At 31.4% G+C, this 15,233-nt stretch overlaps 1 protein-coding gene and 1 non-coding gene across 3 annotated transcripts; both read left to right on the top strand.

The window, feature by feature from the left end:
* Positions 1-2,199: 2,199 nt before the first annotated feature.
* On the top strand, positions 2,200-7,562 carry LOC106717217. 2 transcript variants are annotated; one of them, XM_014510952.2, is made up of 3 exons: positions 2,200-2,285; positions 3,501-3,515; positions 7,263-7,562. In XM_014510952.2, exons 1-3 carry the CDS (start codon positions 2,229-2,231, stop codon positions 7,494-7,496), a joined length of 306 nt encoding a protein of 101 aa, XP_014366438.1. In that variant the 5' UTR covers positions 2,200-2,228; the 3' UTR covers positions 7,497-7,562. The 2 variants fall into 2 exon arrangements, with proteins under 2 accessions (XP_014366438.1, XP_014366439.1); XM_014510953.2 differs by lacking the exon at positions 3,501-3,515.
* Positions 6,535-6,606, top strand: Trnaq-uug. Its single transcript has one exon. It is a non-coding gene; the product is annotated as a tRNA-Gln (tRNA).
* Positions 7,563-15,233: the final 7,671 nt, after the last annotated feature.

The following is a 15,233-nucleotide window of genomic DNA, read 5'->3' as shown; positions in this document are numbered from 1 at the left end:
TATCTTTGCAAACACAATAAATAAACATTATAAAAACGATTTTAGATTAACGCGCATTGGTAAACTACTAATCTGACCAGCAACGATCTGCATCGGGATCGCCGAAGCCGCCTCGTTGTCAGCGATGTGTTGATGACGAGTAGACGCCTAGCCCACATCACGCACAGCTCGCGCCGTTCACCCGTGCAAGCAAATATTACATTACGTTTTGCTAATTTATATCAGTTTAGTTTACCAACGTGTACCGGGATGGTAAATAGCATATATGTTTTACTAGCTGTCGCCCGAGTCTCCGTCCGCGCAGAGTAAAAAAAATAATTAGTAGCCTATGTGCTAAATTTCAGCTATATATGTTTAACAATTCTGAAGATACGTTCTAACAAACATATATCCATCCATCTAAATATTCGCATTTTTAATATTAGTAAGATATTTGTATAATGTTTTACTCTTTGAACAAAATATTGGAAGTACCTTTTTCTCAAAGTTGCCTGCCGCCCATTTGACAAATTTCACTATATATAAAATAAAATAAAAGTGACTTAAGACTTGATCAGGATACTTAACGCTTTATTAAACCGAATGTTGTAACAATTTCGAAATTATTTATGTTATAGGAGTAGTGTTATTTGGCTAATTATATTAACCTAATTAATAAAATAATTTATCGGACAAGCAATCTGAAATATACAAGCTGTTTACTATGAATTAGGTGTTTTATGTCGAATTCAATGTAAATTAATTCGTAATTTAAATTGGCCCGATGAGAGGAGAGAGAGAAGCGCTATCGCGGTTAAATCTGTCAGAAAATATGTAACATCTACATGATCTTAGAATATGGCATAAAAGAAAAATTATATGACAGATATTGAACAAAAAGGATGCTGTGACACTAATTTGACATTGAAAGAAGGACGCTAGTGCGTTATTGTAGTTAGTATCACTTATTCCAAACAGGTTAAATATATCTGTCAGTCTATATAATTGAAAACTTTGCATATATAAAATCAAAATAATGAAAATGTTAAACGGAAAAGATCGTCATTTTAATTTTGTAGATTTTTAGGACACTAATATTGTCTAACATCGTCTAAATAGCATTCTTAAATTTCATTAAAACCTGTCCAGTGTTTAGGCATCCGTATATATATATCAGGAACGACTCAACAGTTCTTGATGAAATTTGGCTCAGATGTAGAATACAGTCTGGAAGAACACATTACTTATTAAGCTTCTTTTAATGCCGCGTGGACGGAGTCGCGGGCGACAGCTAGTTTTATATAATCGTAGAAATATTATAGAAATCAACCAATTTATTGAATTCTCGGAATTCTCGCTGCGAACGTTCAATACTCTTATGAAACGTCTGAAACAATAATAAACGAAGTACCTCATTAAATTATTTTAATCCTTAGCTAGTTGTTTTACTTATTTGAAGTCTTAGAATTGAACGTTGAAATAATAAAGGAACCTTTAAAACATTTTCTAGAAACATTTTTAACATTCTGCTGACTGCATTTTTTGCAGCGACTGCAAACTGCGGTAAGTGATTGATGAAACTGAACTGTAGTGTCTACGTGAACGTCCATTAGGTAAGGTATAAATCTTCGATAACATCGTTATTTCAAAATAATAACGAAAGGAAGATAGCTTATGTCTTTAGAATCTCACTGAAGTCGGGAACGAACTAAAAGTATACTTATGTCCCTTTGATGACTACTTAACTGCCTTATTAAAGTGAAATGTAAGTGTTTTTATTTGATCCAAGAGCTATATTTCTATATTCGATTTTTTTTATTTTGATATCGAATATTTCTGGGCAATTAAGCTTTCATTTCCATGTAATATCTTGTTTCATAAATTAATTATTTCCATATCCAATTATCTATGATACAATTTTTTTATTAATCCTTGTTTAATTAATTTATTAACCTTGCTCTCGAGTTTATAGCCAAAGGTATTTTTTTAAAGAATGTTATTCCTTTAATCTATCTTCCCTTGAATCAACCTTATAAAATGAATAGAATTTTCTTTGTAAATCCCGTAATATAGTATCGAATGGTTAGTATTAATGCTACAATTTGGAACACGCATACGCTATAAGTTTTCGTTCTACACTATTATTTCATAAACACGTTACTGTTAGTTTTATAAACTTACTTGCAATACGCTGATAAGGGGAACTACGGTACACTTTTCGTTTGACTATTTGTAATTCAGTTTAGACCATGGCACACACAACAATCTTCCTTTCAATTTTACTTCTCAGCTTTTTTGCAAATACTGTAAGTACATTTATTAATATTTCCTTATTTATGTATCACGACTTATGATTTTTTTTTTGTGGAATTGATTGAAATCTTTATGTCTTGAGTTAACTTTATTTGTTTAATATTATTTATTTGTTGTTACATAATAAAAGACCTTTTTCATCGGTTTACTATACGTCCCCAACGAGGAGCTCGGAGCCTACCCTAAGTTAGGGGTAACTAGGCCATAGTCAACCACGCTGGCCAAGTTAGGATTGGTTGATTTCACACATATCATTGAATTTCTTCTCAGATATGTGCAGGTTGCATCACGGTGTTTTCCTTCACCGTAAGAATGTCGGATATACATGTGAATCGAAAAACACATTGGTACATGGCGGGATTGGAACCCAGGATCTGCAGATTACTAGTCAAGTGCTTAACCCCTGAGCCACCGACGCTCCCTGCTAAAAACTAACCTACAAACTACGTATTGGTTCAAACTGCTACACTACGAATATGTACACAATTTTATAATTTGACGGGAATATTGACGACATATCATTTCAATACCTTGTTCGTTTGTTTTATATTTTTTAAAATTACCAAACAAATTGAAATTTTAAAAATAAACGAACCTAGTTTTTGAAAAACTAAAGCGATTATAAAAATAAAATGATGAATGATTATAACGCACTTTTTTAGGAATGGAGATGTACAAATACAAAAAAGTAATATGGAAATATTTTCATTGTTTTGGTTAAACTGAACTGCCTACGAAGGGGTAGGCTAAAAACTATAGACGCTGGTTGAAACGTTACGAGGAAGTGTGTACCCAATTAGTGATAACAAGACATCTTAGTTTTATGGAATAACATATCACTTCCTTTAACCGATGTGTCGTATCATTTCCTGTCATAATATATTTCTGTTTATTGTATAATGTAGATATCCACTGTCGAGACAAGTGTGCAAAAACATGGGTGTCTCGTTAAGTCGATCGGCCCACCGAAAAACGGTGATCTGTGATCGGTACCGATGATAGGTAGGTCGATCGACAGACAAAAACAAAACTGAGATAACGTTATATTATTTGTACAGATGTTTTAAATTGTGTTAAACTCATATATTAGGCGTTTTTAATTAATTTGAGACAATGAGGTAATTCAGTACACAACGGTATTTAATTTCTTATGTAGCTATTCATTTTGCTTTAATTTACATAATAAGCGTAAATATGTATTATTTCAGGTAACCCCTAATCAGGTAAGCAGTAAGACAATTGAGTTAGAATCTACGTTTCTTTTAAATTTACTATTATTTCTTGTCCATTTCAAATAAACTACAAGTTAGTATTTTGATAGGGTTCGAACTTGCTGCCGCAAGTTCAGTAGGCCCATCGCTAACTATTATTAGATGCACTATTTTATTCGATTATTGACAACTTACAACAAAAAAATAAGATTTGAACAAATTTGTCGTTTATATTTCGGGAGTACGAACTCTCAGTTCCTACAATATCGTTACAAGTTATGCAGAATAGCGAATTGTAAGAAATACGCTCCCACAAAAGCATAAATCATAAATTTAATATGCAGCAAAGCAACAGAAACGGAATAATTTAAATGTACAAGTCAAATGTTCTAGAAACATGAAACTTTCCTATTCATGTTCAAATACGAAATAAGTTTAAAAAGAGGAGTAACAATTACATTTGGAATATGCGTTTTGTACGTTTTTATTGATTTATATTTACCATAGTTATACTATGTCTATCTGGATACTTAGTTACACCTTATTCTATTTGACTACAAACTGATGTAAGGGAATAAACTTAAAATATATACAAATACAGTCGGCGCTTGTAAATTTCGAGGTGTTTTGTAGACAACTATATTGAATCGTTCGAATTATTGAAGCGTTAGTTAGCAACATATTGCACACCTCAAGGAAAACACGTTAGTAGAATGATGTAAGCTGTATAAACTATACAGCTGGGGAATTGTATACATGTATATGTATACACGTCCATTATCCCTACCGTGACTGCGTATCTCGATGAAATTATTGAAACTTAACCAACACTTTGCCGCCAATTAAAAACGATCAGTTCTCTTGGCAACCAACATTAAGAGCATTAATATCCCAAGTTGTTATGCCGGTAAAATCTTTTTAAGTACCTATATGATCCGATCAACTAAACCATCTTTCTTTAATAGAAAGCGACGGTAGCACAATGATTAAAAACTGAGTGAATTCGACGTGGTCACTGATTCGATCAACGCCATATACCTATATGTTTTTCGAACGAATTTTATATTTCTGGGACTTTATTTAAAGATGACTGTTTAATCAATCAAATAGCAGTTGGCCAGCGTTGTCTTAGTCCTAGTATCCCTTAACTAATTAGGCTTTAGCACTGCAGCGATGTACATATTGTACGTAGTGACGTGTAAAGAGTAACTAATAGAAAAAAGGAACTCGACCTATCCATTCCGAGTAAAACTAGCAATCAAATTGCTTAAAAACGGGTCAACCGGTTTAATGAAAATCGTGTTACTACACCGTAAAATAATTCTGTACAGAAATTCAAAAATATACCGAACCAAAAATGGATGTATACTATCGACATATGAAATAGGAATACTCAATTAAAATTCATAATGGAGGAATATGTTGTAAATTCAAATTAATTCTTCGTTTTTTTCTTTATTGTAACAGAACGAAAAGCAATTGAGTTGTGTACGGTAATAAATGTTCTAATTGTCGATACAGTCTGTAAAAAAAATATGAATCAAAAACAAAGGGTTTTTAGAATAAATTTTAAAATAAAGCAGAACCCTTTAAACTTTACAAACTGCATAAAAGTATGGAGATTTTAAAGCTTTAAAATTTTAATTAAGGTGCCCTTGATGAAGTACACATACTGCCAACGAGTATTAACAAATGTTTAAGGGAGTATTTGATGAGAATGAGTCTAAAACAAATAAAAGGTGAAAAGTTTGCTGTTTGTGCTTCTCAGATAAACAGACATTATACTCTTGGAAATACGAAAAAAGCTCTAAAAACATGAGGGTGTTTGTGACCGCAACGTTGCTACCGAAAGCACTGCTCGTTTAAACTGACCGCAAGTGCGCAAGAACTTTACCTATTGTTGCCCGGACGGCGGGCGACATGTCCTACCCCAAAGCGAAATATTCAGGTACTTAAGATCTCATATCGAGATTTGTATTCAAGGTCACCTTGTATCTCCAAGTTTTATTTAAATGAATGTGAAATGAAGCAAGGTACTTACACAAAGTTATAACCTATATCACCGACTTCTGAATACACATATCTTGTGATTGTAGAAATGACGTTGAAATTTTTTCTTGTCATCCCCCACCTTTACGTACATTTATTAAATAGAATTGTTTAAATACAGGTGAATGAAGAGTATAAATAATAATAAAGCTATACACTGTAGATACTAAATAATAGCTTAAACTGTAAATTAAACATTCCATACTGTTTTACAAGCCGACGGGCGCATCGAACTGTTTTATTGCTAGGGCGCGTCGAAATTATTGCAATCAATACGCTAAGGGAACACAGTGCCTCAGAACTGAAATTGAAACGAACCTAAATTCGATATGAACCTGGTATGGATTTGGTTCACACTAGAGAATTTAGCAGTTAAATTCTAGAATTTAATTTAAAGAAAAATCATCATACAATTTCCTTTTGGTTGTTTTGTATCACGATTTACACTTCTCGATTTGAGATCGCTTTCTTTTCGTGTGCTACAGGCCTAATAGGAAATAGCATTGGTTTTAATTATTAACATATTTGAAATTGGATAACAGAGATTATATATAGTAATTGATTTGCTTAGTCATGTCGAAAAAAGATTTTTTAATTGCGTTTCCTATTTACAAATAACAAATTAAATTATATATTATCATCCAGAAATAAAAACATTGTACATACTTAATTCTATTATAATGAAATAAATATCTTATATGCACTCTAATTCAAGTATTTTTTTAATTTTCATAATGTTTAAACTTTGCATTTTAAAATGTTTACTATATTAAGTTAGATGAACGAATATAATAATAACTTGAAATATACTATCAAAGTCACCAAAGGAATGCTCACATAAATTCCCTGATATCACAAAAGCGACGTTGTGAGCAATAAGTTGTTCAACTCACCTTGAACTTATATCATAAAGGGGATTTATTTGCAACGAAACTAGGTCATTCGACGGTACTGTTCATCGAATTCAGTAATACAGTCACAGGGTTCCATGGTGTAATGGTTAGCACTCTGGACTTTGAATCCAGCGATCCGAGTTCAAGTCTCGGTGGAACCTAATCTAAACTTTTTTTGTTTATTTTAGGAAAAAATAGTTAAAATTTACATTTATAGTATGATTTTGTAATTTTTTTTATTTAAATTCCGAGAAAACCATTAAATATTCTTCAAATTTGTATTCGGAGTAAATGGTTTACGTGGACATTTGAAGTCTTATAAATAACTATTGTTACAAATATATGTAACTTTTCTTTTAAAAATGTAATTTGTGTAAAACATAACTAAAATTTACATTTACTAATATGCGTGAAGATGATTTTGTAACGCCGAATCCGCGCACCACAAATATCCTTTGAAATTACCTCTGAGTCTCGAGTGTATACAAAGTTAAATGCTAATTAATTTTATTTCCGAGCAAATCTTTATTTGTACAAAATATTAGGGACACATTTGAAAGATTAATTCATTCAAGATTACCGTCGTTTTACCTATGAATTACACAAATCAATAACAACTCACGCCTTTAACCCAGAGGTGTGGTCTAAGATTACGGATTTTCTTTTGGCCTCGTTTTGACATCTTTCTTTTCTTTCACCTATGCCTTTACGTTTTACATATTACCCTTTTCCTTTAACCATTCGCCTTTCATATTTTACCTTTTACCTTTATATACGATAACCTCATTCATTCATTTGCTGTTTTATTTTGTTACAGATATGCAAAATTGTCCTGCCTCATAAATTAAGGTACCTTGAAAACATGTTAAACGCAGAAGTCATAGCTAAAGCCGCCAAACTTCGGCAAAGAATGGAAGCGAATCCGAACATTCAAGACAGTGAGAAAAATTGGCCGATATTACTAGCTAAGTTTCAAACAGATGAAAAGTATAAGAAACTAGCACCTTATTCGTACAATAATATCTACGGAAGGCGAATTCCAAACTTGTAACAGTAATAGTGATAAATGTTTTTATTTCCTAAGCTTTTATTAAATACTGTCAAATAATTGTAATTAAAACAAAAAAAAAATCACATGAACTATAGAGTTTTAACTTATACAGTACAATTTAACGTCTAAACCTTAAAATAAATTGGTAAGAAAATAAGCTCGTACTAAACTGAAAATTGAAAAGGAACGACATGTAAGTAATGATAATTAAAATACGTAGTAATTTAAGTCATTTCTTTGATTTGATTTAATACACAGTTTTAATTTTTGTTCTCATTTCAAATATTAAAAAAATATATCTCATTATGATGGGCATCAAACTTTGGGTGTTCTAACAACACCAGAAGAGATTTCTTGATAGTATAATATTTCTTTTTAGTTTACGTGGAATTGCAATGCAGGTTGGATTCAGATCTAGTTTTAATTTCACGATTCAAGGAAAGAAAAAGGAGTCAAATTAGAAGAAAATGCAAAATGCAATATCCTGTTCAGTAAAATTAAAATCTGCACATCGCTATAAGAAGGACTTTATTGAGCAAAAAGCTTTTACATTCTTGAAGAAATGAATATTTCGTAGAATTTGATATTTGGTCTTGTTTTTGTACTTTTCCGTGAAAAGTTATGAGTATAACGGAATATTTTAATGTTATACAATTGGTTGTTGACTCGAAATTTCCGATATTCGAAGATTACACGAAATCTTTTCTTTCCTTCATAATTGGTTCCACATTTTGTTGACATAGTAAGTATATTTTTCAACTTGAGCTTGCTTGGTAATTGCTGATAAGAACGTAATTATTTTTTCTAAAAAATAATTATTCTCTACTTATTGCTATCAATAAATATCAAGATTTATAACACGATACCTTCAAAGGTAAATTGATATGTTTCCAATCGAAATAATTATTAATGGTTAGTTTAGGCAACGGTAAATTAATGCTAGTTATACACGACGGCTAAACAGTCCAGCAGTGCAGTACTTTTATTAATGTTCACTTACTCTCAAAGCACTACTGTTCTATCTCGTCTCGTGTCATGCAATAGGAGTGCTGCGCTGTCCTACTGCACTTCCACTCACTCCTGCCATCGTGTTGACCTAGTATACGGTGTAGAGAATTTCGAACAGCAATCTAGATGTCAGTCGTATAAACGAAATGACAATTTCGTGTGAGCAAGGGTACAATCACAAACACCGATACACCTGCGTAATATCCGGTTTGAGCCAGCGTAAAGTGGAGCTTCGATTTTCAAGTACGACAAACTTATTCGGTCCGGTGGGAGAGGCGCTGCGTTGTTCTCTCTGACAGAAAATACATAAAAGTTTTACATACCTACGTGAGTACAGAAAATGAAACATAGTACAAGACATAACAAGACAACTACAGTACGACACTCTTTTGTGATCGGCAGGTGGCTCTAAAGAATTATTATAATTTGGCTTTACTTATGACACCGTATCAAATAACTTTGTTGGTTTACACATTTAAAATAATGCCAGTTTTAATTTAATTTCTGTTTACATTCAGTTTATAACGCTATACGCTTTAAATTAATAGTGTATTTTGAATTGAACAGAACGTTTTAATTTCGCAAATAATTATAAATCTTGTTGTTTCGCAATATATCTTTGTAGAGAAACTTGATTTCAGTTTCAACGAGAAATTTAAATGATGAAGTAAAATGTCTTCACTCGAGCGCTTATGCGATAAATCCTGAAATTTTATACAAAATATTCAATTTAAGTTTCTTACAAAAATTCCAAACATACAAAGCCAAATATTTCATCTAAAAACAGAAAGAAAATACGATAACATGTTTGTATCACGTGCCAGTTTATTTAATATAATATTTAATATTAACACAATCACTTAAGGTTGATAGTCGAGAATTTTATTTAAATGGTCGTATTTTATTTTAATTTGAAAGTTTTAAATGTAACATATTTACAGTCGAGGACGTTTATTACTTACCCGTTTGAAATGTCACTTGACGCTTGACTGCATATAGATTAAAAAATACCACTTACCTACTATTTCTCTTACCTTCCATTACAACCGTCGCGTTGTAGCCCACACTGTTTTAGTAACTTTGTTTTTTTCTTTCAAATACAATGAGAGAGTTGGAAATCTTTTTGCAAAGGTGTTACAACAGTGGCGACTCACTATGGTCTCAGTTTACTGGCCGTTATTCGATTCTGAGTGGGGAGGGAATTTAATTCAATGACTGTATAGATAATTACGTCGCAAAGTTATTAACATCAAAGCTTAGTCATTGCTGTGACTGACGTCGGTGATCTATGAACGCAAAGTTAAATACTCCGTTAAAGCACTCCAGAATTTATACGAAAATTAGCCGTCATGTTAATACATAATATGGCTTTTATAAAGACTTCACTTGATGTCTTGCTATAAAATTTATCAAGCGAGGTTAATGACAAAAGTGATCATTTTCAATTGACATGTTTAGTATACATGATAAAAATAAAATGATTTTTATTATTAAAGACCAAAATGGGATCCTAGTGGTTACAGTTTGGGTCTTTAGATAGAGGTTACGTGTCTATTTTTTCATTGCAGACTTACGAGTATGAACGTATTTTTCATTATAGTATCAAAATATCAAATTAATACTTTTATATTTTTCTGAACATATTCCCTTTATCTAAAATGCTTTTATAAACATTCTAGATACATATCATATCTTTATGACTGGCAGTTAAACTATCTATAAATCCGGCTAACATCGATCGGGGAAACGTGCTTGAAGTCCGACGGCTGTGGCTTTCTGAATATTCCAAATTTGATAAGAGCTTGTTAAGCTTATAATGTTGCCGTAACTAAATGTTATTTAGTATTCGAGATACTATTGACTTAATTGCTATAGTTGTCCTTAGTCGCCGTACTTCCAGTAGGTTAAAGGAGAAGTAGGTTATCATACGTACGTATATCTGTTATATCATATAGATCATGTTTATCAGGGGTGGCCAACCTGTCCATTGCCATCTAATCTGTTGATCGCGACTATTAGTCCACACGATTGATATTACTATAAAATGTAGAGGAAGATTCTCAGATTCATTGCACGCACTAATATAAATAAGTATTGACTAAGAATAATTGTCAGTTTTATGACGTCAATTTTAATAAATTATTATGGTCTAATTAAGTTTGTCACCCCTGATATATGTAGACTTCTCAGCTTAGTGAATTTCAAGTGGCAGATGACATCAACGACTTGTCAAAACATAGATAACTTCCCAAAAAATTATAGCTGACACTAAAGTGATTTTTATTGTGCATTAAATTTTATAACATGGAATATTAATAGTTAAGAAGAAATGTTTTAAAAATAAATCTCACAGCCGAGTGACGACTTTTATTAAATTTTAAATGGTACTTACGATTCTTTGATAGGGATTTAATACGTACCTAAATAGAACTTTCAGGTTGGAAACTAAGAAAAATCTATTATTTCAAATTTCACTTAAAAGTAGATTAAATCATTTGTAAAGATAATTTTAAATTACTCCTTATCAAGATAATTCGAAAACACCTATAAAATAAATTAAGTAATATTAGGCAAAAATACGTAAAATTTCTAATAATCATCTAATCTGGTTAATACGATTCTCATCATTATTATACAAAAGATTAGTAAACGGTTTGTTCAACTGAATTCAGACGCCATTAATTAAAAGTTGTTGCCTTCCGATTACTTAGTTTAACTTTCTCAATATGGCGATGAGAACAAAAATGATAAATCAATAGCTCCGCTAATACATTACTTTTATTTGTTACTTTGCTAAAACTCCCTTGTACATGTTATTCGTCATTTTATTTATATGGGCAGCTGGGTAAGTGGCGTGTCTAGTTGAAATGTTTGGAACAACTTTACTTGAATCGAGTAATTACACTGATGAAAATGTTTTGTCTCTCTTCAGAAGAAAAATCTGAATATCTAAGATCGTGTATTCAATTTAGCGTAGGAGACTTTTACATAAATTGTTTATTTTATTACTTTCTGATGACAGACTTCTACTAACAGATGCTTAGAAGTCACGCTGGTGAATTCGCTATCCCAATTTTTTCAGTGTGAAAAAATTTAGGCCATCATATTTTAATGTGAATGTTTCGGCCATGCGTTCGCACTGTATCATCAACACTAACTGGTAACTAATGCTAGCATATTCAAAGGCGAAAAGCTCAGTAACGAATCATTGCAACTTGATAACGATACTCGACAAGTTTCATGTAAAGTAATTAAAGCAAAACTTGAATATAAATCCAACGCGAAGCCTAATTAGAGCAACAGTTCGCTTTTATATATATTTTGCAGGATAACAAGGAATATCGGTTCTTTTTTTTAAGGAAAATAGAATTGGATAGAAATATATCAATGTCATTGAAATTGGGATAAAGGGGACTTTGAAAAAGTACAAGTGCTTCCCATCCGCATTGAGAATTAGCAATGAACCATTTTTGTAATTTCTTTTTCACTTGGAAAACTATTAGGACCTTAAAACTCCAAGATGTCAAATAGTTAGACATTTTCTTTTTACGTCTAGTTACTGATCCAATAAAAACACATTAAAATCTATTGTTATTTGATTTTAAGATGTCTATCATCACCAAAATAACACAATTACCACATTTAAACTTTTAAAAGTCACAAATCTTTTATGAACTAATTAGAAATTAGCTCGTCAAAATAATACTAACTGACGTTAGAACTCAGACAATCCATTTTCTATATTTGCTTTAAAATCGTTAATGGTTCAACTAAGTCATGAAACCTGAAACTTTTAATGGCTTTCGGTCTGCAATTTATTTTATAAACAGAAAACAGAGGTGAGCTCAGTGGCTTTGAGTTAAAAAAGTTTGATTAAACATCATTTTATATTTTCGAGAAGTGTTTCTCAACCTTAGATTTTGGATGACATTAATAAAACACTGTTCTATAGGTTCTTAGAAAAATGAAAACCTTTTTGTTGATCATTTATTTTAATTAATTTTATTTATTTTCCACATTTAATAAGACATTAGTAGACATTGGCAGCAATAGTTTGTGTCATGTGATGATTACAACAGTTTTAATATTCTAACCGCATGTTTGTTATGGTCTCCGTATTCGTTTAACCCTAGGTGAAATTAAAGATTTTTTTTAGTTTAAATTACTTTCCGAGTTAGTTATACTCGTAACTTTAAACATAAATCCGTGACCGAATGCAGAAAACTACGCCAGCACAATACAATTTGCAAGCTTGCTTTCACTAGTCAGCGATTTTTTTTATTTTTTTATTTAATAATATATTTTTCTGTAAGTACTTATGCCAATTTGCAATAAAAACGTCAAGCGCTTAACATATTATACTGTCACAAAGTTTAGTAAAATAAGTCTTCTTAGTATATTATTCATAAGGTTCATGAAAACTGTCATGGATCTTGCGGGAGGGAGAAGAAATGTAACGTAAGCAAAAAAGTATTGAATATATTTAAATTGTACAAATAGAAAGACAATTGCTAAAGTCTAATATTAATTTAAATTCCCTATTTTCCTTGAGGAGACTTTTGTATCATAAAAAAGAGTGTAAACGACGAAGATACTAAGTCATTCGGAAGTCGAGGTCTTTTCCAATGAGTAAGTATAGTAAGTAGGTATTGTCTAAATTAAAGCCATTTTTACATGAAATTTTATATTTTAACATACAAAAAATACCAGTGAAAGTTAATTTAGTCGGGATTTACATTTAAAATTATGCTAACGTCCCTTTACACTAGCAAAAAGAACAGGCCTACGAGTACACGAGGACGCAAAAGTTACGAACAGGTGTCACAGGAATGTAAAATTCTATTACGCTAGCTGACCCATGCCAATTTTTGTTGTTTGTCAAAGTCAATTTTATATCGTATAGTAATGAAATAAGATCTGACAAGAAATGATAAGGGTATATATGAAAACATTCTATTACTTGTTACTTCTTAAGGTTATCTTAAGAGAAAATATATTAAAGGGTTAGCTAAAGAGCGTCTTTGAACGTACTTATCTCAAGAACTCCTACATTACAATTTTAACATGTCATATATACGTTTTCATTCCCTTATATCTCACAATTTTCACATAATTACGTTTGTATACTAACCATTCCTTTTGGATTGGAAAAAATTAAAGAGCTTCGACAATATTTATTTATATCCCTTCTGAAAAATAGTAAAGAGGTTATTCATGTTTATGCATTTTTATTTTTAAAAGAAGTATGATCAATAGGATTATTTCTTCTTAATACCTATTACGTCAGTTTCGTACGAGTACATAACACCTCTTTACAAGAACAACGTGATAATTTGTTAAACAACTTTACAGGAGAGCAATTTTAAACATTGCGTTGATAAATTGTTGCAGTAGTTAATATGCTTTCTGAAAATAAACAAAATAACAAAAATAATAAAAAATATCACATTGTTCTCGTAAAAAGGCGATAACTCTCTTCATTATTTTCAACTACCAATAAAAGGTTCACATTAGAAAAGTTATACGACACTTTGAATGATTCTAAATGGACTATAACGAAGTTCGTCAAAACATGCAGTTTCATTTTACTAGTTTTCGGTTTTTTATAAAAAGAAGTAAATAGAATAAATGAAACCAGTTTTCATAGACAAGTTTTATATTTAATAAACAAAGAGGATATGCATAAGGGAGAGAATTCTGATGAGATGCATGGAATTGTAGTACATACTGTGCCTCCCCCCCCCCCTCCATTCATAGGGGGACAGGACAGATTAATAATTAACTGAAGGATCATACTATAAAGATATGTAAGACTCAAGAGAAATGAACTCAACTACGTCAGCAGGATGGTAGGGTGTTAAGCTATAGGTATTAATCCAAATTACTATGGTCACATAACATGAGGTCAACATTTTTGATAAAAATTGTTCTGTTCTTCCATAGAGAACATTTGTACACGTGTTGGGGCACTGGTAACTCGCTGTAATGGAGATGTAACATCCACCCCATCCATTAGGATAATAAAATCAATGCGATTTAAATCGTCTACTTATATTCAACTAAACAACCATCGGTCGTATGTCGACTTTTCAAAATAGAGCAATGAGGTTATGAGTGCAGTAATCAGATATATCGGTTCGAAACAATATTTATCTGAAGGATTTCTGATACGTCGGCTTATCACTAACATATCCATTAATCAATTTGTTATTCAAACAAAAGTGTGCTTTTATAGAAATGTTTAATTGATCACTAAGCATGCGATAACAAGTTTTATAAATCACATAATTTTATTACATATCTAACACTAACGATGTGTACTTTGTTAATACCCAAAGTTGCAATTGTGTCATAAATATAAATAACATTTGATCACGATTATGATATAAAACTCAGACATTCACTTAAATGGTAGCGTAAATAATCGAGCGAGTTCGGTTTCCTCTTTATGGGACAACGTTCATAACTATCCATAAGACTAGAAGAATTATAGATGCATGTTCCGTTGTTGTAATGGCCTTGACTTTTTGTCGTAACTAGCAAGTAATATAACAGGCGGTAACTTATTAAAATATTGTTCTACCAACCATTAAAATTACTGACAAAATTATCTCTACAGATTTTACCTCGTATCACAATAAGTGACAGAGTTAAACCAGACATTAAAATAATTTTAAATAAGGCCCTATCATTCCCTTTATAAAAAAAATTACGAAAGAGGATACTATC

The sequence above is a fragment of the Papilio machaon genome, chromosome Z (genome assembly GCF_912999745.1).
Source record: "Papilio machaon chromosome Z, ilPapMach1.1, whole genome shotgun sequence".
NCBI classification, from domain to species: Eukaryota; Metazoa; Arthropoda; class Insecta; order Lepidoptera; family Papilionidae; genus Papilio; species Papilio machaon.
The sequence above is the reverse complement of the archived record's forward strand: the minus strand, read 5'-3'. Positions and strand labels throughout refer to the sequence as shown.